General features: G+C 44.2%; 1 protein-coding gene across 21 annotated transcripts in view; it reads left to right on the plus strand.

Moving 5' to 3' along the window:
• The window catches only part of msi2b (musashi RNA-binding protein 2b), a 518162-nt gene that overhangs the window by 365704 nt on the left and 128265 nt on the right, over positions 1-24193 (plus strand). For 20 of the 21 annotated variants that reach the window (XM_048557145.2, XM_048557146.2, XM_048557147.2 and 17 more), the window contains one exon: positions 8217-8291. In XM_048557145.2, the coding sequence (XP_048413102.1) occupies positions 8217-8291 (75 nt within the window). Of the gene's footprint in view, positions 1-8216; positions 8292-16469; positions 17800-24193 lie in introns of those variants that run through there. The other variant, XM_048557165.2, reaches the window with a different exon arrangement.

Below are 24193 nucleotides of genomic sequence, written 5' to 3' on the forward strand. Positions count from 1 at the left end.
CCAGGTTGAAGGGGCTGAGTGGCCTCCTTCCGAAAATTAATGTTCTGTCAAGGGATCCTACTGCTTGTGTCCACCCACTGGGTGAGTCTAATTCCTCCTCAGCCGATTGACAGTGCTCGAGGGCATTGACAGCCACACCCAAAAAACCCATCAACAAAACAATTAGACAAATCTGAGGGGATTTATTTTCATTTAATGGGCATCGTTCTCTTCATACAAATCGGCCTGTGGTATTTTCATCAGATTCACAGTCTGTGCTGAGGGTGGTATTGAGCAGCGTCGGAAATTAAAATTGGAGAAGTATGAAAAGATTCAAGTTAAATGTAACAAGGATTTTTTTCCCCTTAAAACCATGAAAAATTAATAACCCATTAAATGAGCGTTGAATTATTAATACACACCATCAAATGCCTGCTACGATGGCACGTTCAGCCTACATGCCTTTTTCTTATTTTAGTCCCATTAAGAATTACTCTGTCAAATCACACTTAACCTTTCAAGCTCTGAGTCACCAGTTGCCCTGCAGTGTAGCCTCAGACTTGAGTTAATTGCTGGTAATGGAAATGATCTCAGCTGATAGCGTTACTGGACAAATCAGAACTGAGTGAAACCTGGCTTGAGAGATCACATATTTAATTTTTGCTGTTGGTTAGTCACAGGTTCATATAAGGCTGCAGATGTTCTCTAACAGTGGAACATAAGCTTATTACACAAAAGCAAAACAAAAGAACAAACAAAACTATGGCCAGCAGAGAGAAAGATCTTAGCACAAATGTTAAAACAAAGTTTCTTCTGCTTTCCCAACATCATCCATTACAGAGAATCAACCCCAGAGAAATATTACCCCAACCTCATTTTTTTTTACAACACTACTTCCCTTCCCCAGTTTCTTTGTCTTGGAGACTGTTTTACAATTCATGTCCAAATCACCTTGCCTGAACCTCTCCCAGTTTGGATGGACTAAACTTTCTCGTTCTAAGAATTTGAAGATTTCTATTCAAATCCTCCTGGCTCAGAAGCTAGAAATAACTTCTGCTGAGGTGACGACTCCTTGAAATGAACTGAACTGAAAAACTTGCTTTTTTCCTGCTAGCATATAAACTGTTCTCTATTGAACTGAACTCTAGGTTCTTTTGAACTAAAAGTTGGAACCTTCTGTTCTGAACTCAGAACTGAAATAGTTGCCTTAATGTGTTTATCTGTCATGAACTCGACATTCTAAATATTTTGTCCATTAACACTGCAGAAGTCTAATGGGCAGTTACACTATAAGACATAGGAGCAGAAATAGGCCATTCAGCCCATCAAGTCTACACTTCCATTCAATGAAATCGTGGTCGATTCAATAATCCTCAACTCTGACTTCCTGCGTTTTTCCCATAACCTTTGATTTGCTAACTGATTAAAAGTTCATCTATCTTAGCCTTGAATATACTTGATGACCCAGCTTTAACAGTCCTGTCTGGTAAAGAATTCCAGATTCACAACCTTTTGTGAGAGGAAATTCCTCATCTCCGTCATAAATATGTGACCCCTGATTATGTCTGGCCTCAGACTCTCCCACAAGGGGATACAACCTTTCTGCATCTGTTATGTCAAGTCTTCTAAGAACCTGGTATGTTTCAATACAATCACCTCTCATTCTTTTATATTTCAATGAGTACAAGCCCAGTCTACTTTACTGTTCCTCCTGAGAGAGTCCCTCCATACCTGGGATCAGCATAGTGAATCTTCTTTGGACTGCTGCAATGCCAGTACATCTTTCCTTAGATACAGGTCCCAAACTGCTTACAGTATTCCAGCAATGGTCTGACTAGTGCCTTGTACAGCACTGATCTCTGTGGCACTCCACTATTTACAGGTTGCCAGACTGAAAGTTCCCCCTTATCCAAACTCTCTGTCTTCTAATAGTTACCCAATTCTCAATGCATGCTAATACACTACCTCCAGCACCAAGAGCATTATCTTCATAAGTAGCCTAATGTGTGGCACCTCATTAACCAGCCTCTGAAAATCCAAACATATTACATCCATGCCCCACCCCCCTCCCCCTTTATCTATCTTGTCTGTTACCTTCTCAAACAATATGACTAAATTTGTCAGGCACGATCTCCCCTACATGAAGCCATGCTGACTCTGTTTGATCGTACTATGTGTTTTTAAATGCTGTGCTCTTACATCTTTTATAATAGACAGTAACATTTTCCCAATAACAGATGTGAAGCTAACCACCCTACAGTTACCTAGTTTTGTTTCCTCATCTTTTTAAGTGAAGGTGCTTCATTGACAGTTTTCCAACCCTCTGGAACATTTCCAGAGTCTAACGTTTCCTGGAAAATTACTACCAGCGCATCCTCTGTGTCCATAGCAACTTCCTTAATATCCCATCCGTCGGGTCCAGAGGACATATCCCTATTAGTTACCCAAGCAGGCTTTCCTCTATTGGTAGTGATCACATTTATTTACTATCCTCCTTTTGCCCCTTGAGCATTTAATAGTTTTGGATTTCTATCAGTGCCATCTCCCGTGAAGACTGATGCAAAGTATTTATTCAGCTCCTCGGTCTTTTTCTGGTTTAGAACATAGAACATAGAACAGTACAGCACAGAACAGGCCCTTCAGCCCACAATGTTGTGCCGACCATTGATCCTCATGTATGCACCCTCAAATTTCTGTGACCATATACATGTCCAGCAGTCTCTTAAATGACCCCAATGACCTTGCTTCCACAACTGCTGCTGGCAACGCATTCCATGCTCTCACAACTCTCTGCGTAAAGAACCTGCCTCTGACATCCCCTCTATACTTTCCACCAACCAGCTTAAAACTATGACCCCTCGTGCTAGCCATTTCTGCCCTGGGAAATAGTCTCTGGCTATCAACTCTATCTATGCCTCTCATTATCTTGTATACCTCAATTAGGTACCCTCTCCTCGTCCTTTTCTCCAATGAAAAGAGACCGAGCTCAGTCAACCTCTCTTCATAAGATAAGCCCTCCAGTCCAGGCAGCATCCTGGTAAACCTCCTCTGAACCCTCTCCAAAGCATCCACATCTTTCCTATAATAGGGCGCCCAGAACTGGACGCAGTATTCCAAGTGCGGTCTAACCAAAGTTTTATAGAGCTGCAACAAGATCTCACGACTCTTAAACTCAATCCCCCTGTTAATGAAAGCCAAGACACCATATGCTTTCTTAACAACCCTGTCCACTTGGGTGGCCATTTTAAGGGATCTATGTATCTGCACACCAAGATCCCTCTGTTCCTCCACGCTGCCAAGAATCCTATCCTTAATCCTGTACTCAGCTTTCAAATTCGACCTTCCAAAATGCATCACCTCGCATTTATCCAGGTTGAACTCCATCTGCCACCTCTCAGCCCATCTCTGCATCCTGTCAATGTCCCGCTGCAGCCTACAACAGCCCTCTACACTGTCAACGACACCTCCGACCTTTGTGTCGTCTGCAAACTTGCTGACCCATCCTTCAATCCCCTCATCCAAGTCATTAATAAAAATTACAAACGGTAGAGGCCCAAGGACAAAGCCCTGTGGAACTCCACTCACCACTGACTTCCAGGCAGAATATTTTCCTTCTACTACCACTCGCTGTCTTCTGTTGGCCAGCCAATTTCCCAGTCTCATTCTCACTCTGCATTCACTTTGGCTGCTTTCTTCCTTTTTATGGAATTAAAAAAAAACTCTTACTGTCCATTTAATATTACTTGCTAGTTTACTTTCACGGTTTATTTTCTCCCCTTCCATTATTTTTTGGCTCTCATTTATTGGTTTTTAAAACTTCTGTATTCTGTTGACTGCCACATGGTATTTTTTTCTTCCAATCTGATGCTATCCTTAAAATCCCTGGTTAATCGTGGTTGCCTTATCCCCTTCTTTGAATCCTACTTCCTCCATGGAATATGCCTTTGTTTTGAGCCATGAACTATTTCTTTAAATGTCTGCCATTGTATCTCAACCCGTTTGCTGCTGAACTCTTTTCCCATTCTGCCCCAGTCAGCTGTGCCCTCATCCCGCTGTAATTCCACTTACTGAGGTTTAGCTGAGTTGTTTGTCTCTCAAGTTCCTCCCTCTCAAAGCAAAAAGCAAACTCTACCAAGTTATAGTCCTTGTTTCTAAAGGGATCTTTTGACCTCCGTTATTAAACAGAGCTAATGGTAAGATTCTCAGTAGTGTGGATGAGCAGAGAGATCTCGGTGTCCATGTACACAGATCCTTGAAAGTTGCCACCCAGGTTGACAGGGCTGTTAAGAAGGCATACAGTGTTTTAGCTTTTATTAATAGAGGGATCGAGTTCCGGAACCAAGAGGTTATGCTGTAGCTGTACAAAACTCTGGTGCGGCCGCACTTGGAGTATTGCGTACAGTTCTGGTCACCGCATTATAAGAAGGATGTGGAAGCTTTGGAAAGGGTGCAGAGGAGATTTACTAGAATGTTGCCTGGTATGGAGGGAAGGTCTTAGGAGGAAAGGCTGAGGGACTTGAGGCTGTTTTCATTAGAGAGAAGAAGGTTGAGAGGTGACTTAATTGAAACTTATAAAATAATCAGAGGGTTAGATAGGGTGGATAGGGAGATCCTTTTTCCTAGGATGGTGATGGCGAGCACGAGGGGGCACAGCTTTAAATTGAGGGGTGAAAGATATAGGACAGATGTCAGAGGTAGTTTCTTTACTCAGAGAGTAGTAAGGGAATAGAACGCTTTGCCTGCAACGGTAGTAGATTCACCAACTTTAGGTACATTTAAGTCGTCATTGGATAAGCATATGGACGTACATGGAATAGTGTAGGTTAGATGTGCTTGAGATCGGTATGACAGGTCGGCACAACATCGAGGGCCGAAGGGCCTGTACTGTGCTGTAATATTCTATGTTCTATGTTCTAAACCTGCCACATTACACATCCCCAGAGCCAGTTGACTGAAATCACACGTCTTCTGAGAAATTATGGATTTAGGTTATATGTCTGAAGTTTAACAAAAACAGATCAAAATCCATCTTCCTCTTTTTTAAAAAATCTATATTCCAAAAATCAGTGTGGAAACAGGCCATTCAGCCCAACAAGTCTGCACTGCCCCTCCAAAGAGCATCCCACACAGTCCCATTATGCTATCCTGATTTCCCATGTCTAACCCAAACATCCCTGGGCACTACAGCACGGCCAATCCACCTACCCTCCAAATCTTGGACTGTGGGAGGAAACCAGAGCACCTGCAGGAAACCCACACAGACATGGGGAGAATTTGCAAACTCTGCACAGAGAGTAGAATGAGCCTTGATTCCTGGTGCTATGAGGCAGCAGTGCTAACCACTGAGCCATCGTGCCACTGAAAATGTATGATACATGTTCATCACATGTGGTTAACAGCAGTGTTGCTTTGGGTGGTGCCACATCTGGGATTGTGCAGAGGCACTATACTATTGGCAGAAATGATTACTCACTCAGGCAAACTGGTTACTGACATTGCTAGGGCCCTGGTAGAGTTACTTAATACTTTGCTGGCTACAAGTGAAATGCTGGATAACTGGAGGATAGTTAATGTTGTGCCTCTGTTCAAGAAAGGTGGCAGGGATAGGCCAGGTCATCACAGACCAGTTAAGCTGACATCTGTGGTCAAAAAATTATTAGGAAAAGTTATGAAGGACTGGATTAATCAATACTTGAGAAGGCAGAGATTGATCAGGGACAGCCAGCTCAGATTCGTTAGAGGGAGATCCAGTCTGACTAATTTAATTGATTTTTGAAAAGGGTGACTAAATATATCGATGACGGTAGTGCAGCTGGTATGGCTTACACAGACTGCAGTAAGGCTTTGGCAAGGTCCCACATGGAAGGCTGGTCCAAAAGACAAAAACCCTTAGATTCCAAAGCAAGCTGTTGAGCTGGGTACAAAACTGGCTTGCAAAGAGAAAAAAAAAGAGCGATGATAAAGGATTGTTTTTATGATTGGAAGAGACCAACTGCGTCCCATAAGGTCCGGTGACGGGGCCCTTGTTGTTTGTTAAGTTCATTAATGACTTGGATGTGAATGTAGAAGATATAGTTATTAAGTTTGCAGGTGACATGAAAATTGGTGCTGTTCATAGTGAGGTGGGTCGTGTTGATAGAGCCTGAAAAGCTGACCATCTGGAGGTCTGCACTGGGACTGTCAGCCTAGACATTGTGTTTAAATCTTGGGAATGGAGCACAAAGGTGGGAGTGCTACTCACTGAACCACTGCTGTCTCCAGTGAGAGTGACTGAGGGACCTCATTAGAACATAAACTGAACCACGTTGTCTGACAAAAAGCACAGTCTTCTTAATGCTAAAACTGAAATAATACACCGCAGATAGTGCTCACATAATGAATACTTGGTTATCGTGGTTTTGGAGACACTTGACTGATCCTTACGTGGGTTAAGTTAGTGAAAAGGGTGAGGGGTAAGCTCATGAAAGTCTAATTATCGGGTAAGCTTTTTGAAAGTCAGCTTTTGCCCTGCTTGTTCTGTCATCCTAGGGGTGCCTCTTTCTTTTCCCAATATCCTACACTCCCTGATGGACCATTGCTCCACCCAGCTCCTTTTTTTTATATATATTGGGAAATATTATCACGCACAACCGAACAGCTTTCCCACCATCAAATTACCATGACTTTTTTAAAATTTGTTTTTAACTACTCAACACCACCTGTGCACCAGCTCCTTTTTAATATTTTCTGTTTGGGGTTCACCCACCTCTGGAGCAGGTGGGATTTGAACCCGGACCCCCGATTCAAGGTAGGGACATTACTATTGTATCATGACCCTTTTCAGCTCCTTTGTCAAGTCCAGATGGCCCATCGTTCCCAGAAGGCAGTGTGTTCCATGCAGAACCACAATGAATGACTCCAATGCTGGAGAAGATTTTTCTGGTGGTAAAGCCATCAGTCTATTCTGTATAAACATATTTGCAGTTATATTGTGCTTTATGCTTCCCTGTTTTGTCCTCCCCTTTACCCCTACTGGATTTGGCCAAAATATATCTCTCACATCACCTTACCAAGGTGGGAAAAATTCATGAGCAAGATCCAGCTCTCATTGAGTTAGGGACGGTGCTGTCAATCTTGCAACTCAGCAGGTTATGGGAGCGGGAAATTGGCCAGGATTCTTTTGTCCCTCTCTATTACTGCCTGATTGGCATTCGCACTGGAAGGTGTTGCATGGGTTGGAATTCAGGTCCGTACAAGGTTAAGGAACAACAGCAAGGCTCAGTGCCTGAAATGTGATGACTGGAGCGAGCTACAGAGAGTTGTCAGCAGCGACTGTGCATGGCATTAGTGAGACCACAGCTGGAGAACGGCATATGGTTTTGGTTCCCTAACTTGAAGTTGTATCTGCATTGAAGGCAGTTCAGAGGAGATTCACTTGACTGATTCCAGAGATGAGGGGTTTGTCTTAAGAGGAAAGATTGAGCAGTTTATACTCTCCAGAATTTAGAAGACTGAGAGGAGATCTAATTGAGGTGTATAAGATGCTAAGGGGGATTGACAAAATAGGTTTGGAGAGGATGTTTCTACATGTGGGGCACTCTAGAATGAGAGGTCATAGTTTTAGGATAAGGGATGGCAGATTTAAAAGAGAGATGGGGAGAAATTCCTTCTCTCAAAGGGCCATGGATCTGTGGAATTCGCTCCCCTGGAGTGCAGTGGATGCTGTAACATTGAAAAAACTGAAGGAGGAGATGGACAGATTTTTAATTAGTAACCGGATAAAGGACTATGGGGAGTGGGTGGAAGAGTACAGTTGAGGCCAAGATGAGATCGGCCATGATCGTGTCAGATGGTGGAGCCAACTCGAGAGGGCTGAATGGCCTGCTCCTGCTCTTAATTCTTATGTTCTTACGAAAAGGAGGGACAAAATGTTCTGAAAATCAGTATAAACGCCCACTCGCCCTGTTTACTTTACCTGTGCTTTTAGCTTTGTTACACTTGCCCTGAAGTAACCTCATTACAGTCAGTATCATGTCCCCACCGCAGACTGAGTGAGCGAGGATTTAAATGTGGATTGAATCTCCTTGAACGCAGCGAATAAAGAGGCAGTCGCTTGCCTCCATTCACTAAATAAATAGTTGAATGATGATGTTTGCGACTGATATCAGACCAAGATGCACACAACAGTCAACGACTGCATTGTCTAACCTGACTTTTCTTTTTTTCTCTCTCTCCCTTTTTAAAATATTGTTTCAAAGGCTACCCAAACTTTGTCGCAACATATGGTCGTGGATACCCTGGATTCGCACCGAGCTACAGCTACCAGTTCCCAGGTATGTAGACCCTTGATTGTAGTTTGCAACAGCTACCTTGATTTTCCCAAACCCTACCCACTAGTCGCTGTGTTAGTTGAGTCCGTAGCAAAAACACGATGCTCCCTTTCGAATGGACATCGCAGTTTTACTCCAGTTCCCTGTGAGAGCCTCTGCTGGTTGCTTGTAAGTCATGTTGTGGTAGGAGTAGAATAGTTCCTTCAAATGGAGATGAAATGCTGAGCTTGGAAAGAAGCTGGGATGAGTTGTCTGATCAAATGTCACAGTTTCAATTTGGCATAGTTTTATTTTCATGCCTCTCCTCTCCCTTTTGTTTCAGATCACCCTGTGTCAAATAACATTGCTGGCTAAGAAAGTAGGGCAAATAACTAGTACCTGCATCTTTAAACCCCAGTGATCCCTCCATCCTCACCTCCTCCTTTCCCCAGATTTTTCTCCTCTGTAGTGGAGCCTGATCTCTGCTCAGTTCCTTTAAAAGCCTTTGGTCTACCACCTGTGGGTGTGCATGTTCTCTTCTGAACATATTACATTCAATAGGGTATTGGCACTACAGACAAAGTTGGCATTGCCCACCCCTAATGTCCCTGAGAAGCTAGTAATGATGGACCAAATGCAACCAGGTTGTTTGCTAAAGTATCTCAGCAGACAGCAGTCAAGCGTTAGCCCATTGACAATGGAAATGGCATCACATATCGGTCTGACCGATCATGGGCAGCAGAATTCCTTCCCTAAAGCTCCTTGAGAAAACCATCTTTTTTAAAATTATTCACTCATAGGATGTGGACATTGGTGGCTAGGCCAGCATCTTTTGCTCATGCCTAGTTTCCAGGTGGCAGTAAAGAATCAACTGCATCGATATGACTCTGGAGTCATATGTAGGTCAGACAAGGTAAGGATGGCTACTCCTTCCCTCTGGGATATTAGTCAACAAACAGGATTTTCTGAAAATTGCCATCATGCTTAATTCCAGATTTTTTATTGGATTGAAATTCTACCATGGCAGGATATGAACTTAGTCCCCAGAACATTACCAGGGTCTCTGGATTAATTAATCTAGTGATAATACCACTAGTTTATAACCTTCCCAAGTGGGAATCTTGGCACAGTACGCAGCCATGACTCTGACTAATCCAGTCATGTTCTTGATCTCCTTACTCTTTCTCCCCCTCCCCAGGGCTTTAGGAAGTGCATTCAAGAGAAACAAAGTTCCAGTCCCAAGTTTGGGAATGCTGTTTCCAACCACATTGTGCAGATGTTCTAATGGATAACGTAGCACATTGAGCACCAAAATCACCCTCCACCACTGCTCACCACATTCAGGACAGCCAGCTCACAAGCATTGGCAGCTCAAGACAGCTCTTCTGTGTCTGTCTTCTGATAATGTGTTAGTTTGCAGCGCGTGATTAAATGCCTGTGTATCACAGAGAGGGAGACACGCAGTCTGCTCATATTTATCTGCAGCTTACGAACATCCAGATCTATCCAGGATACTTCTCGTGTTTGTGAGGATTCAGCAGGGTGGGCAGGCCACATTTATTTTGTAATGAGTATTTGAGCTGACCAAGGTGTGTAACCTCCAATTGGGTTTGGGGCAGCAGCATCAAAGGAAAGTCAGACTTTCGAATTCAACTTTACCGTCTCAATTCATCCCTTGATGTAGGGTGTTGTGAAATTTGGAGGATGATTATTCTGTCTCTAGTGAGACGAAGTTGGAGAGAAATAGATGCCAACCTCTCAAAATGATTAATGAGAAAGCTTGCTATTCTGTGACATCGCACTTTAGAAAGCCAATCAGGTCAGCAATGAGGTCACTCAGACTATCAATTCAGCTGAATGATGGTATCCAGCTGTAACTACATGTAAAATTCATTAACTTCTGACTCTTCTGATTCCTTAAGTTGTTCGTTTCTAAGCTCCAGTCATCATAACCTACCCTTTTGCAAAGCTCTGGCCGAATCCATGTGGTTGCCATTAGCATTAATGGGAAATGCTGAGTAAAATATATTTCTTTAATCATTTGTGGGGGTGTGGCTGGGCCAGTACTTACCACCCAACTCCAGATGGTCTTGAGAAAGGCAAGTATCTGGCTGTGTCTCTGATAGATGTTTGGAGGGTCACCTTTTTGCCCTTGATTTCTGGGCCGACTTGCCCCATTAGACATTGATTCGAGAGCTCTTGATGGTGAGAGGCAGTTTGTTGTGTCTTTAACAGATTGCCATAACAAACGATTGTAACTGAGAGGTCAGCTCATGTTGATACAATCATTCGGCCAACCAGGTGTAGCTGGGGGCTGGTGAAATCTGCCATGTCTCTGTATATTCACCTGGGCCAATGAGTATATCCACTACAACAATGCAGTGTAAATAGAATGGTTTTGAGACACACAGGAGCTGTTGTGTCAAAACAACTGCGGAAATTATGTGCTTTCTATGTCTTTGGCTCGTCCATTTCTACAATTTCCAGCAGTTTTCCCTTTGACCTTTGGCACCTACAGGGTCCTTTACAGGTCATGGCATTCTCATTCATATAGTGCAGAAGGGCAGCATTAGCTAATATTAGCCATTAAACTCTTGGGCCACTTGTCTGCAGAATGACTATTCTATTAGAATATAGTATTGGCGTTTAGAAGAACGGGAGATGATCTGATTGAAAAATGTCAGGTACTGAGGGCAACTGGTTATCTCAGAAGCAGAGAAATACCAACAGCGTGGGCTCAATTCCTGCACCAGCTGAGGTCAACATGAGGGGCTCTCCTTCTCAGCCTCTCCCCTCACCTGAGGCATGGGGACCCTCAGGTTAAACCACCACCTGTTAGCTGTCTGTAATGAGAGAGCGGCCCTGTGGTGTGGTAGGACTTCAGTGACTTTGCCTTTACTCGAAGGAGACTCAACAGGGGAGGTGAAGATGTTTCTCTTCTGTGAGTTACCACATTCAGGAGGAACAGTTTAAAAATAAGGGGTATCCTGTTTAAGATGGAAATGAAATGGAATCTCTTTTCTCAGGGCATAACATTCTCTTTTCTAGAGATCTGTGGAGGCCAGGTCATGTCAGTGTTGAGTTAGACAGATTCTTAACTGACACGAGAGTCTAGAGTTAAGGGAACCAATCAGAAAAATGGAGCTGAGGCCACAATCTGATTGAATGGTGGAGCAGGCTCAATGATCTCTTCCTGCTCCTATTTTTATGCCCTCATTGATGCATCCAGGTATTTTCTAAGTGATCTGTACAGAGAAGTTATGATACGCTTCTGGAGTAGGAGGGATTTGAACCTAGGCCTCCTGGCCCAGAGGTAGGGATGCACCCACTGTACCACAAGAGCCCATCCATTGTTGTATCCAGATGGTGTTGTTGTTAGATACCTCTGGATCAGGTGGGACTTGAACCAGGCCTCCTGACTCACTACCACAGTGCCCCAAGGGCCTGTCCATTGATATATCCAGGTGGGTTGGAGATAGGAGTATTCATGTCTCTGCCAATCCTGTACCAGGGAGGTGAACTGTGATCCTAATGAAGTCACTCCCAGTAAGTTCACTGATACTTCACTCTGAGATGGATGCACTATCCTTCTCGCAGGCACAGTAAATCCAGTTGGATTCAGACACACTTCAGTCACGGGGTGCTAAAATTCCTCACCTCATCCCAAAGCTCAGTGGTTGTGATCATGTGCATAGGTCCCAGAGCAAGCAATCCCATGGCTCTGTGCCTGGGAATGAGCTGACTTCGTGATGTGAGAATCTTCCAGGACATTGCTCACGTGTGATCTGAGAGTGTTGAGCTGTGTGCTGTGGTTGACACTCACATGTAAGAAAAATGTCTCTGTAAACAGCAACAAAACAGATACATCCCTTTAAGGGTTACATCACTCAGTTGAATTACCTGTGTACTCTGGCTAGGAACTGAACACAACAAGACAATATGTTAATACAATGCAAGGACACAACACTCGATTCTGTGTGATGAACGTGACTGTAATGTGTAGCATTATAGACTCTTAGCATTGAAAAAGGCTCTTCAGCCCGTTGCATCTATACCAGTCACTAACAACCTCCTACCAAATCTAATCCCATTTTCCCACGTGAAGAGAAAATATTGATAGGGGTCTAGACCCGGAACGTCAGCTTTCCTGCTCCTCTGATGCTGCTTGGCGTGCTGTGTTCATTCAGCCCTACACCTTGTTATCATTGATAGGGACCCACATGGTCACAGTAATATCATTTCGATCAGTTGAGCAATTCAGCTCAAATAACGTTAATAGATTATCTTAATTCTATCCCATCGATGAACAGTGTTGATCTATTCCACTGGATGGCACCTATGTCTGTCGAACCAGTCTGTCTGGCCCTCGTGATAATCATAGCTGGGGTTTATTGAGAGATATATTTCTCGATATCACGCTGTCAGTACATTTTGGTTTCTTCTCTGTTTTTTCTTGTTGCTCACTGTCACAAAACTGCATGATGGTTACATCGTGGAAGATTGTTTTTGTTCTATTCCCAGCTGAAAACCAGAGTTGAGTTTGACTCTCCCTCACTTTCAGGTAGATTCCAGATCCCAGTTACTTGCTACGTAAAATTAAGCTTTCTCCCCCATGTCACCTTTTGGTTCTTCTGCCAATCAGCTTTAAGTCTGTGCCCTCTGGTTCTCAACCCATCTACCATTGGGCATGGTTGTCTCTGCCTGGGCCAGGGTACCACAACCGGGGGTCCATATGGGGCTCGAGGCTCTGGGACACACACAACATGCTCAGGTCAGGGGCTGGAGGCCTGGGGCCCTAGGTCAGGAGTAGCACCAAGACCCCTGTGATTTCAGATCATGTCCCTGGTCCAGACCTCCCGTGATTTTGAGAGACTTAATCTCCAGGGAAAACCCCCCAGCCTTCCCTAATTTATATTTCAAATATAAGTCCCCCATCCCTGTGTAACAGCACAGAGTCAGAGAATCATACAGCACAGAAACAGAACCTTTGAGCCAACACATCCATGCCTATCAAGTCTCCAAAACTAAATTAGTCCCATTTTCCTGCTTTTGGCCTGTATCCGTCAAAACCTTCCCAATTCATGTTCCTGTCCAAATGTCTTTCAAATGTTCTACCTGTACCTGTATCAGTCACTTCCTCTGGCAGTTTATTCCGCACACGAACCACCCTCTGTTTGAAAATGTTTTCCCTCAGGTCTCTTTTTAAATCTTTCTCCTCTCACCTTAAAATTATGTTTTGAACTCTAGTACCCTCTAGTTTTGAACTCCCGTACCCTCGGGAAGAGATGTTAGTAACTGACCTCATCTATGCCCCTCATGATTTTATAAGCCTCTGTAAGGTCACCCCTCAGACTCCAGACACCCTGACGGAGTTAATGTGTCTGCATCTTTGTGAAGCTCCATGCATTATAGAGCATCAAAGCATCCTGATGCTTAATCCAACTCTCTCACATTGGTCCTTGTCTCCAGCCCACATGCTGATGTGTCCTGTTGACCTGAATATGGATTAAAGACACATTCCTGGAGGCCAGTGGACCCCATTTGCCCTGGAAGCTAGGCATGAACCCATTCCCATTCTCAAACCATCCTACGCCAATCTGGTCCCTGTAAGCAAGGCTCTCTACCTGCCATGTGGCCTTCCAAAATCCAACCTGCACTTTTCAAAGAACATCAGTCACAGTGAGAGAGAACTACCCGATGAAGATGACTTTCTGAGAAAAAGCATTGTTCACCCACCTCTTTCAAACGAGATAGACATCTGTAGTGAAATTTAAGGACCATTTCAGCAAACTGCATAGAGTCATACAGCATGGAAACTGAAACTTAGGTCCAGCCAGTCCATGCTGACCATAAATCACAAACTAAACTAGACTCACCTGCCCACCTTTGGCCCACATCCCTCCAAACCTTTCCTATTCATGTGCTTATCCAAATGCCTTTTTACTTGTTTTCACATCCACCATTTTGTCAGGAAGTTCATTCCACACACTCGTTGTGTAAAAAAAGTTGCCCGTTTTATAAAATCTTTCTCCTCTCACCTTAAAAATTTGCCCACTGATCTTGAAATCCCCTACGGTAAGGAAAAGATACCTGCCATTCACCTTATCTATGCCCCCCCCCCCCCAAGATTTTAAAAACCTCTGCAAGCTTACCCGTTAACCTCATGCTTCGTATGCCATCTGACCCTGTCAGCATATCTCTCTCTTCCTTTCTCCCTCAAGTGTGCATCCAGTTTCCTCTTTAAATCTGTCTGTTCTAATTCCCACAACCATTCACTGTGGGACCACAGCCCACAGTCTCATTACATTCCAGCTACAGAGCTTTTTCCTGGGTTTCCTACGGTATTTGTTGACGATTGCCTTTAATTTGTGAATCTATGCGTTGGATCGGGGTAAGAATTGACAATGTTGAGCAGCAAGGAACATGCACAAAGCTGAGTGGACTGGTGTTATATTCTAGTTTTGCTTCCAGAGCTGATACTAATGTTTGACACACTGATATTCGTGTTGAATTAGGCAACTTTAGGGAATGTTACAGTAAATCTGTGGAATAGTACAAAAATCAGCCTCCACCTCTCCCCATCCAGAAGGCTGTTGTTCCCCACCATGGGCAGTGTAAAATCCCAGCTCATTTTTAGATGTTTTATAAACTAACCAATTCATAGAATCCGACAGTGTGGAAGCAGGCCATTGAGTCTGCTCTGACTCTCCGAACAGCATCCCCCGCAGACAAAGCACACCCCCCATCCTATCCCCATAACGCTGCATATCATGGGCAATTTAGCACGGCCAATCCACCCGACCCTGCACATCTTTGGACTGTGGGAGAAAACTGGAGCATCCAGAGGAAACCCATGCAGACACAGGGAGAATGTGCAAACTCCCTGGACAGTTACCCAAAGCTTGGGTCAAACCTGGCTTCCTGGCACTGTAAGGTAGGAATGCCAGCCACTGAGCCAGCTGCACACTGCAAGGTCTGGGGTGCATTATTTCCCCATTTCCCCATCTGAAACCATTTTCATTTAACTCCCTCCTTTGTGTTCTTGTTGCTTGTTACTACTTAAGTTGTTTCAATTAGTTTCCTCCAGGCGCTCCGGTTTCCTCCCACAGCCCAAAGACGTGTTGGGTAGGGTCACTTAGCCTTGGGAAATGTGAGGTCACAGGGGCAGGGTGGAATGTACTTCGGAGGCTGGTGTGAACTCGATGGGCCGAATGGCGCACGTCCACACTGGTGACAAATGCCAAAAGCTTAGCTCTGACAAATGTGCAGGGAGCATCACCTGCCTTGTAGATCTGGAGCTGCTGTGTTTTCACCTTAAAGGGACCTGCATTTCTAACCCTGACAGGCAAATGGGGGAATGGCCTCAAGGTGCACTTTACCATGAGTGCTTTCCTGGGGACCTCTTAAAGCTGTCAGTCAGCTGTGTGGATATGGCCAGGGCTGGGAGCTAGTGATTTAGGCATCACCCACTGAGCTGTTTGACATCACTGAAGAGAAGGCGAATGTAGTGAGGCTTTCTGCTGCTATTTTTAGCCCAGTAACAGGCGGAGGCAGAGTCTAAAAATAAAAACACCTCCACGTACGATTTCATTGTCTCAAGCGAGAGTTATTTTTGGATATGTTGCCACTTTTGAATTAAATAAAATGATGGGATCGTGAAGCCTGAAACATGAGAGAAAGGGTGGTTAATGTACAGCAGAAGGAATGACTTCACGGCCAGAATTTACATTTCTCCTTCATTACTGTCTGGCTATGTCGTGACATGCACATTCTGATGAATGACTTTGTGCGTAGGGCCTGCTAATGTGTTGTGGTTTGGTTAAAACATTGGTTGCGTAGTTGTGTGAAAATATTAGCCTGCCTTTATGTTGTAGTGACAACACGCTGGCTGGTACCTTGTGCACTAACATTACAGCAGACCCAGTACCAGCAATGTTCATTCAGCATGTATAAACTAACCACAGATCATCTCACCTTCTCTTTTCTTATTGGCTGTTTTTTTTTTTGGTTTCACGCTTGTAAAAGTTAATGAGCTTCGTGTATATTTTGGATATTTGTGCATAATTCTTAATTATATTACAAGTGATCATCCATCCCTGATTTACTTTTACTTTTTTTCTTAATTTAATTGCAATTTCTTGGGTTCTTTTTATCGCTTTGGGGTATCACACCATTAATTTCTGTTCTTATTTCACTTTTCAGACTGTTTCCAGATTTCACAAGATATTATTTTTATCAACTAAATTTTCTTTCCTCTTGCAAATTAGCAAGGTTTCCTGCAGTGTTAATGAGAGCCTGGGTGGGTAGCTGTGATTAACTGTTACCATTGGCTGTAATTATCTCTAATAATAACTGCCTGGGCCCAACACCTCTTTATATATATATAATATTATATATATTTTTAATTATTTTTTAAGACACATTCCATCAGCTGTCCGCTATTTCGCTTCCTGCATGATTTAGTTGCTTGTAATTTAAAAGCTTGTTTTGATTTTTTTTGCTGTATTGTGTATAAACATGTGCTTGTAAGTGTCACTTTCTTGGTTCTATAAGCTGTGGACAACACAGTTTATCTTTACAATCACCAATTAGCTCCCCCCCACCTTCTCACAAGTTTTCAGTTTTAAAAAGAAAATTTTATTATATTTTAATGGTCCTTGAAGTAAAAAAAATTAAAAAAAAACATGGCTAGCAGCTATGTATCAGCTGCGATGTGATCTTTTGAGATTTGTTTTTATTAAGTGAATGGTTTTCACAACAATTTATTGTGACCTAACGCCTGCGATATCCCAAGGTGCTTCACACCAGTGTTCTCAAACAAATTTCGACATGTAGGCACACATTTTAGAGTAGGACACCAGAAGCTTAGTTGAAGAGGGATAGATTTTTAATAATGAACACCCAGCCATTTTGAGGCCTGGGGTGGAGTCCGTCTTTCCAAACTTGGAAAAGAAAGTATGTTTCTTAAACCTGTTACCACACACTTCCACAGGAGGCAGGACTTGGACCCAGACCTTGCGACACTGTGCCATGTGACCCTAAAATGCTGCTATGTGTGCCCCCCAGTCTGAATTTTCTCTTAATCAGCCATTTATTCCCCACCCCCTATTCATTCATGGAATGAGGGCATCATCATTTATTACCTATCACTATTTACCCAGAGGGCAGTTCAGAGCCAACCACATTGCCGTGGGTCTAGAGTCACATGTAGGCCAGACCAGGTAAGGATGGCAGTTTCCTTCCCTGAAGAGCGTTAGTGAACCAGGTGGGGTTTTCCCCGACAATGGCTCGTCGACAGAATCGTAATTCCAGATTTTTATTCAGTTCAGATTCCTCCATCTGCCGTGGTGGGGATTTGAACCCAGATCCCTGGAACGTCCCCTCAGGCCTCTGGATAAACAGACTAGCAACAATACCACTAGGCCATTGCCTCCCCTATGGTATCACTGTGGCACAATTACTCTGGAAGAGAAGACCAACCCCTCACATCGAGTACGTTGGAGAAATCCTGATTGATTCGATGTGAGGGCGTGCGGGGTGGGGATGGGCAGGGGTCAGTGGGAGGGTTGGGGGTTGGTCTTCCCTTCCAGTGTAATTGTGCCGCAATGAGACCTTTGTGTCCTCAGTGAGGGAAGGGGACGAACTTTAACCCAGCTTCCCTCTTCCTCACCAGAGAGTGCACCTTGGGTTTCGAACACAAGGGCTTCCATTATCTAATAGCTTGCTGCTGCCGAGGGCCAAATGAGAAATGAGGACTCAGGCAGAATGCCAGTGAGTGGCAGGACCTGTGTGGCACTGTGTCCCAACGGGCACTCACGACCCTAGGATTGGATTAGGCAAGAGGTTGGTGAAAGCAGGTGTTGTAAAAGTTGTGGGAACTCAGACCTGTACTACAGGGCTAATGCCACAAGCTTCAGGGACTTTAAAAAGCTCTAACAAAAAAGCACTACATGAAAATTTGTGAGAAGCTGATATGTGCTAGGGGTTTAATTGTGCTTTTGAAAAGAGAAAGCTCCCTTTTCTTGGCTTACCTAGGCTGCTTGTTTAACCACCATGACAGTTGTTGACCAAATCCTAAAACAAAATGGCTGCCTGATGGTCATGTTGCTGTCACATTAACGTTCCATTTTTGACAACCAAATAGCAGGAAAACTTTAAATAGTGCAAATGAGCAATAAGGAAATTGTTAATAAAACAAAAATATGATTTAAGAAATCCATATTCTAAGCAAAATTCCAATTACTTTGGTTAGCATTTTTTATTTGTCACCCAACATTAAAGCTTTTGGGCCTACTTGACTTTGAAGTATTCCACTACAGGAATCCAGTTGAAAAAGGCCAAATGAAGCCAGTCAGCTTCTTTAATCTTTACTGTTCTGTCCAGTCTACATGAGCCAGTGAAAAGCAAGCTTTCTTAACTTCATTTTTTTGAAGGTCACTTAAGTCACGGAAGCCAAACAAGCTTAAATTATCACGTCACTCTGTTCCTGTTAATTAAACATGCTTGATGTAATTAATTGCAGAGCCTGAAATAGTGTTGAAGTCACTGGCTTTCTGTTCTGTATTTTTTTTGTAATGTGAAGACACTGGTCTCTTTGTTGATTCTTATTCTGTGATAGCAGAACCTCGAATACTGATTGTTGCTTAGTTTGAAAGTGTTTGAATTTTTTTTGTCGTGGATTAGAATGGTCCCTTTTCTCACTGATCTGTAACCATTAGCTCTTGTGTTCTGCTTTAAAGTTTCATTTTTTTTCCTTTTTTTAAGAATGTTTTCTGTACCTAATTTAGACAGACAAATAAAGAGGATTTCCTTTGACAAATCTCATACTCTGTGTGTGTGTGTGTGTGTGTGTGTGTGTGTATATGCGCGCGCGCGTGGGCATGTGCGTTTGTGTGCGTGTGCGTGTGTGTTCGTGTGTGCGTGTGTGTGTGTATGTCTGTGCGTGTGTGCGTGCTCCTCTCTTAGCTGCAATTTCTGTTTCTCGTTTGACCATTTAACTGACAGCAATGCTCCCCCCTGGCCTCAAATGGACAGCCAAGGGTATAATGTTATTCTATTTGCCACCTCTACCATTTTTGACTAAGGTGGCCCTGGTTCATCAGAATTCTGTAGGATATCCAAAGTGACGGAGTTGCATAAGGGAGCATTAGGGAAAATCAGACAGAATTCCGTCTTCCCTATTGCGGTACGGTGACCCATCATCTGTTTTCTCTGACCTCCCCAGCACCTACAGCAGAAAAGAAAATGCAGTCTCGTGGCGATGCTGCACAAGGTTGAATAACTCACTGATAGCTCCTTGGCTGGGCTCGTGTAGGGAGAGACAGACATTCAGCGCAGGATAAAAGTGTGGCATCAGGTGTCTCCAAAATGATATCACAACATGACTACACACTGTCGGGTAACTCAGGGTCACGGACATCACCTCAGTATTGTGAGAGTCGTGGATTTGGGCCTTCACACCAAAGCAGAGGTGGTGTAGTCGTTAAATGGACGTGTGTGTGTGTGTGTGTGTGTGTGTGTGCGCGCGTGCGTGCGCGTGCACGTGCGTGTGTGTGTGTGTGTGCGCGTGCGTGTGTGCGTGTGTGTGTGTGTGTGTGTGCGCGCGTGCGTGTGTGTGTGTGCGCGCGTGCGTGTGTGTGTGCGTGTGTGTGTGTGTGTGTGTGTGCGCGCGTGCGTGTGTGTGTGTGTGCGCGCGTGCGTGTGTGTGTGCGCGCGTGCGTGTGTGTGTGTGCGCGCGCGCGCGTGCGTGCCTGTGTGGCTTAAGGCTGCACTGACGCTGAGCTGCCTTTCCCAGTGATGCAGGGTGACAGCCTGACCTGAGGTGTGGGACAGAGAGTCAAACAGGTTTGCTCATCAACCCAAGGCTGTAAAACTGATTACAAAGGTCAGATTGGGGCAGCAAGTTAACTGTCAGTGGATTAAAGATTATGGTGTTTTGTTTTTGGAGAGGGGACATCAATTTTCTGGCTGGTATTGTTTCTAAAGCCCGACCTAAAAATGTCTTTGCCTATCTGTTGGCGATGCCTTCTATTTCAGGCAGCGGGTATCCCACACTGTCACTGAATCGCTTCACTTCTATGGGGAACGATATGGCTGTTAAATAGTTAACCTTGAACAAATTACCAAAATGCATCATTTTCACGCTAAATTTGACCAAATTCATGCTGAATTTAAGCTTCATTTGAAGTTGAAATTTCATAGTTTATTTAATCAGTAAACAAACACCCTCAGCAAATCTTGCATGAATTTTACTTGCATGAAATGATAATTGCTTTTGTTTGTACAGGGTACTCCTCTGGCATCTGTTTACATGTTTGTGTGTGTGTGTGTGTGTGTGTGTGCGTGTGTGTGTGTGTGTGAGAGAGAGAGAGAGAGGGGGAGAGTGAGTGTGTGTGTGTGAGACAGAGTGTGTGTGTGTGTGTACATACGTGTCTGTCTGTTTGTGTCAGTGTTCTTCCTGTTTCTGCTGACTGTCCCACCTTCTGGTTTCCATACAAGCAATAGTCACACATAGTACACACCTACAGGCCTCCTTGTGCAAAAACACGGGGCCCTGCTTGTCCTACCTTTCCCAGCACTTCATCGAATCGCAGGATTTTACCGGTTTGCACCAAAAAGATCGTTTGTCCAGATATTTGTATTCTAGCAGTTCAGAATTCTACTTTAAGAGCACCTGTAGCACATGCAGATAAATAAAATACAACAGCTCAAAATGTTTGCTCAGTGCCTTTTAGTGTCAACAAGTATCGACTCTCGCCCTTAACCCCCTGAGTAAACAGGAGACTTTACACATTTACACAGAAGCAAACAGTGAGCCGGCAAGTAACAGAGCATTCACCTGGGCTCTGGGGATTGCTAGTCCAGTGACATAGCCGCTACATTGCCCTCTAAAACAGTGCCTCGTGCAGTTAAATAGCCAGTAACTGGAGGGAACAGATTTTAAAAGAGTCAGAGAGAGTACTTATTAGCAGCAAGTTGTTGAGGTCTGGGAAGTCTTGCCTGAAATGGAATGCAAACAGATTCAGTTTCAAAAGGGTTGACCATTAATATTTCAGGGCTGTAGGGAAAGGGAAAGAAACCAATTAGACTGCTTTTTCAAAGGGTTTACACCTGCACAATGGGTCAAATGGCCTCCTTCTGCGCAGCCTCTTTCTGTGATTCACAGTGATCGGTTCTAATTACATTCAGTAAAACAGAAAACCCCACAAAACGGCTCCTTCTCCCTGCAGAAGCATAGGGACATCAACACACAAACACAGTGAGTGACCCTCAGCCTGGTGAGTGAACAGCATTGTTTCCCTGCCCAATTAACTGCGGAACTCTGCACAGTTACGCAGTGAATAGCCCTCAGCCCTGAAAAGACAAGAGCATCACCCAACTGCACAATAAGTAAACTCTGATCAGCAGCTTCATACAGTTAGCACCACAGCAATAAAAAGGAGACTTTAAAGAAGTTATCAAATGTTGAAATCCTGATTGAGTCAGTAACTCTGCAGTGGACACATTAAATTCTGTGCAATGTTTGGAGTGCTAGGGTTGATAGAATCTGCCGCGTGATATCCAGAGCCACTTGGAACAACAACCGCCGAGGGTCACTCTGTCCTCGCTTGAGAAAACGAAGATGTGGAAGTGCCGGTGTTGGACTGGGGTGGATGACGTCAAAAACCGCCCCAGACTCCAGGTTATAGCCCAACAAGTTTAATTGAAATCGTAAGCTTTTGGAGCGCAGCCCCTTCATCAGGTGCAGTGAGAGAAGAGCGCACAGAGTTTATAGGCAGAGAGATCAAAGGATCATACAACTGGTGTGAGTGAGTGAACATCCCTAAGATGGCCGGACAGCTATCTCCTGTTGAATCTTGAATCATTCACACATTCCTGCATTGTAGAAATTACAGAAGCAGGACAAGGAGAACTCGTATTAGTTTCGATCGATTAAGATGCAAATTCCAGAATCCGTTTCAAGTCACTGCCCTGAGATAATCGTTTCATCAGTGTCCGTCTAACTTCTTGAGTGGGGGACTCAATTACTAGGGGTCATGAGTTCAAAGTGAGAGGAGGAAAGTTTAAGGGAGATATGTGTGGAAAGTTCTTTACACAGAGGGTGGTGGGTGCCTGGAACGCGTTGCCAGCAGAGGTGGTAGACGCAGACACGTTAGCGTCTTTTAAGATATATTTGGACAGGTACATGGATGGGCGGGGAGCAGATGGACACAGACCGTTAGAAAATAGATGACAGGTTAGACAGAGGATCTTGATCGGCGCAGGCTTGGAGGGCCGAAGGGCCTGTTCCTGTGCTGTAGGTTTCTTTGTTTCTTTGTTTCCCAAACTTCAAACAGGCAGAGCAATAGGAATGTACAAAAGGTGACATCTGAGGTCAGACACTGAATTGTAGGTCTGAGGCCTTGTTCAGAATCTGTCTCAGAGTTTTAACCTGGAATCAGGCCAGTTTTATTCCGAAAGCTGGAATTTATAAAATGCCACACTGCCTGACTGTGACTACAAATTATCTGTTTCTTTTACAAAGTAGAATGTATCTGCAACAGAGTTAGCAAGGTGTGGAGCTTGATGAAAACAGCAGGCCAAGCAGCATCAGAGGAGCAGGGAAGCTGACCTTTCGGGCTGAGACCTTTCTTCAGAAATGAAGAATTTCTGCTGTGCTCATCCAGCTCCACACCTTGTTATCTCAGATTCTTCAGCATCTGCAGTTCCTACTATCTCTGTATCTGCAAACATCTTGGATGAAATAATTCACTCCATAGGTTTGTGTGTGTGTGTGTGTGTGTGTGTGTGAGAGAGAGACACTGAGTGTGTGTGGGTGTGTGTGTGTGTGTGAGAGAGAGAAGGAGAGGGAGAGAGAGACAGTGAGTGTGTGTGTGAGAAGGAGATGGAGAGAGAGACAGACAGCAAGTGTATGTGTGTGAGAGGCAGTCTGTGTGTGTGTGTGAGAGAGAGAGAGACAGCGAGTGTGTATGTGAGAGTGTGTGTGTGAGACAGTGAGTGAGTGTGTGTGAGACGGAGAGGGAGAGAGAGACAGACAGTGAGTGTGTGTGTGTGTGTGTGTGTGTGTGTGTGTGTGTGCGTGTGTGTGTGTGAATAATAAGTAATCCAAAACTGTACAAACTAACTAAGATAGAGAGATCATAACAATTTATTGAGGTGATGCTGTCAAAACAGGACAGTAAGGGAGATTTTACAGATACAGAACCATGTGGTGGGTTCACATGCAGTGTGACATGAACTCAAGATCATGGTTGAGGCTGTCTTCGTGGGTACAGAACTTGGCTTCCAGTTTCTGCTCAGTGATTCTGCATTGTTATGTATCTCAAAGACCGCCTTGGAGGCTAAATGTCCTTGATCGCTGGTCATTGTCTACCCTGTATGTGCCCTTCATAATTTTATACATCTGCCCTCAGTCTCCTCTGCTGTAAGGAAAACAATCTCAGTCTGTCCACTCTCTCTTCATAACTTAAATTCTCCAGGCCAGGCAGCATCCTGGTAAATCTTCTCTGCACCCGCTGCCGTGCTATCACATCCTTCCTAGAACGTGGATTCCAGAATTGCACCCAATACTCTAGCTGTGTTCTTGCTGAAGTGTTAATTGATGGCCCAGAAAGCGTGCCCTGTTTTTACAGTGACTGCTCCCTCACCTTATCCCCATTCATTTAGAAGCCAGAATTATTGTAATAAGAGATACAAAGGTGCATCGATAGACAATTCATCCTCCAGAAACCATACAACCCTGAACCACCACCCACCACCTTCCCCTAATTGGCCCCTGATGTATGCTCGCCTCCCTAGATCTGGTTCCCTTCGCTTCATCATTGACACAGCCTGCCTTCAGAGACAGGGTACCAGATATTTGGAATCTCTCGGCTTGCCCACCTCCATCTCCTCCACTTCCTCTAATTCCGTCCCTGGGAAGCCCC

This window comes from Stegostoma tigrinum, chromosome 27 (genome assembly GCF_030684315.1).
Source record: "Stegostoma tigrinum isolate sSteTig4 chromosome 27, sSteTig4.hap1, whole genome shotgun sequence".
Classification (NCBI taxonomy): Eukaryota; Metazoa; Chordata; class Chondrichthyes; order Orectolobiformes; family Stegostomatidae; genus Stegostoma; species Stegostoma tigrinum.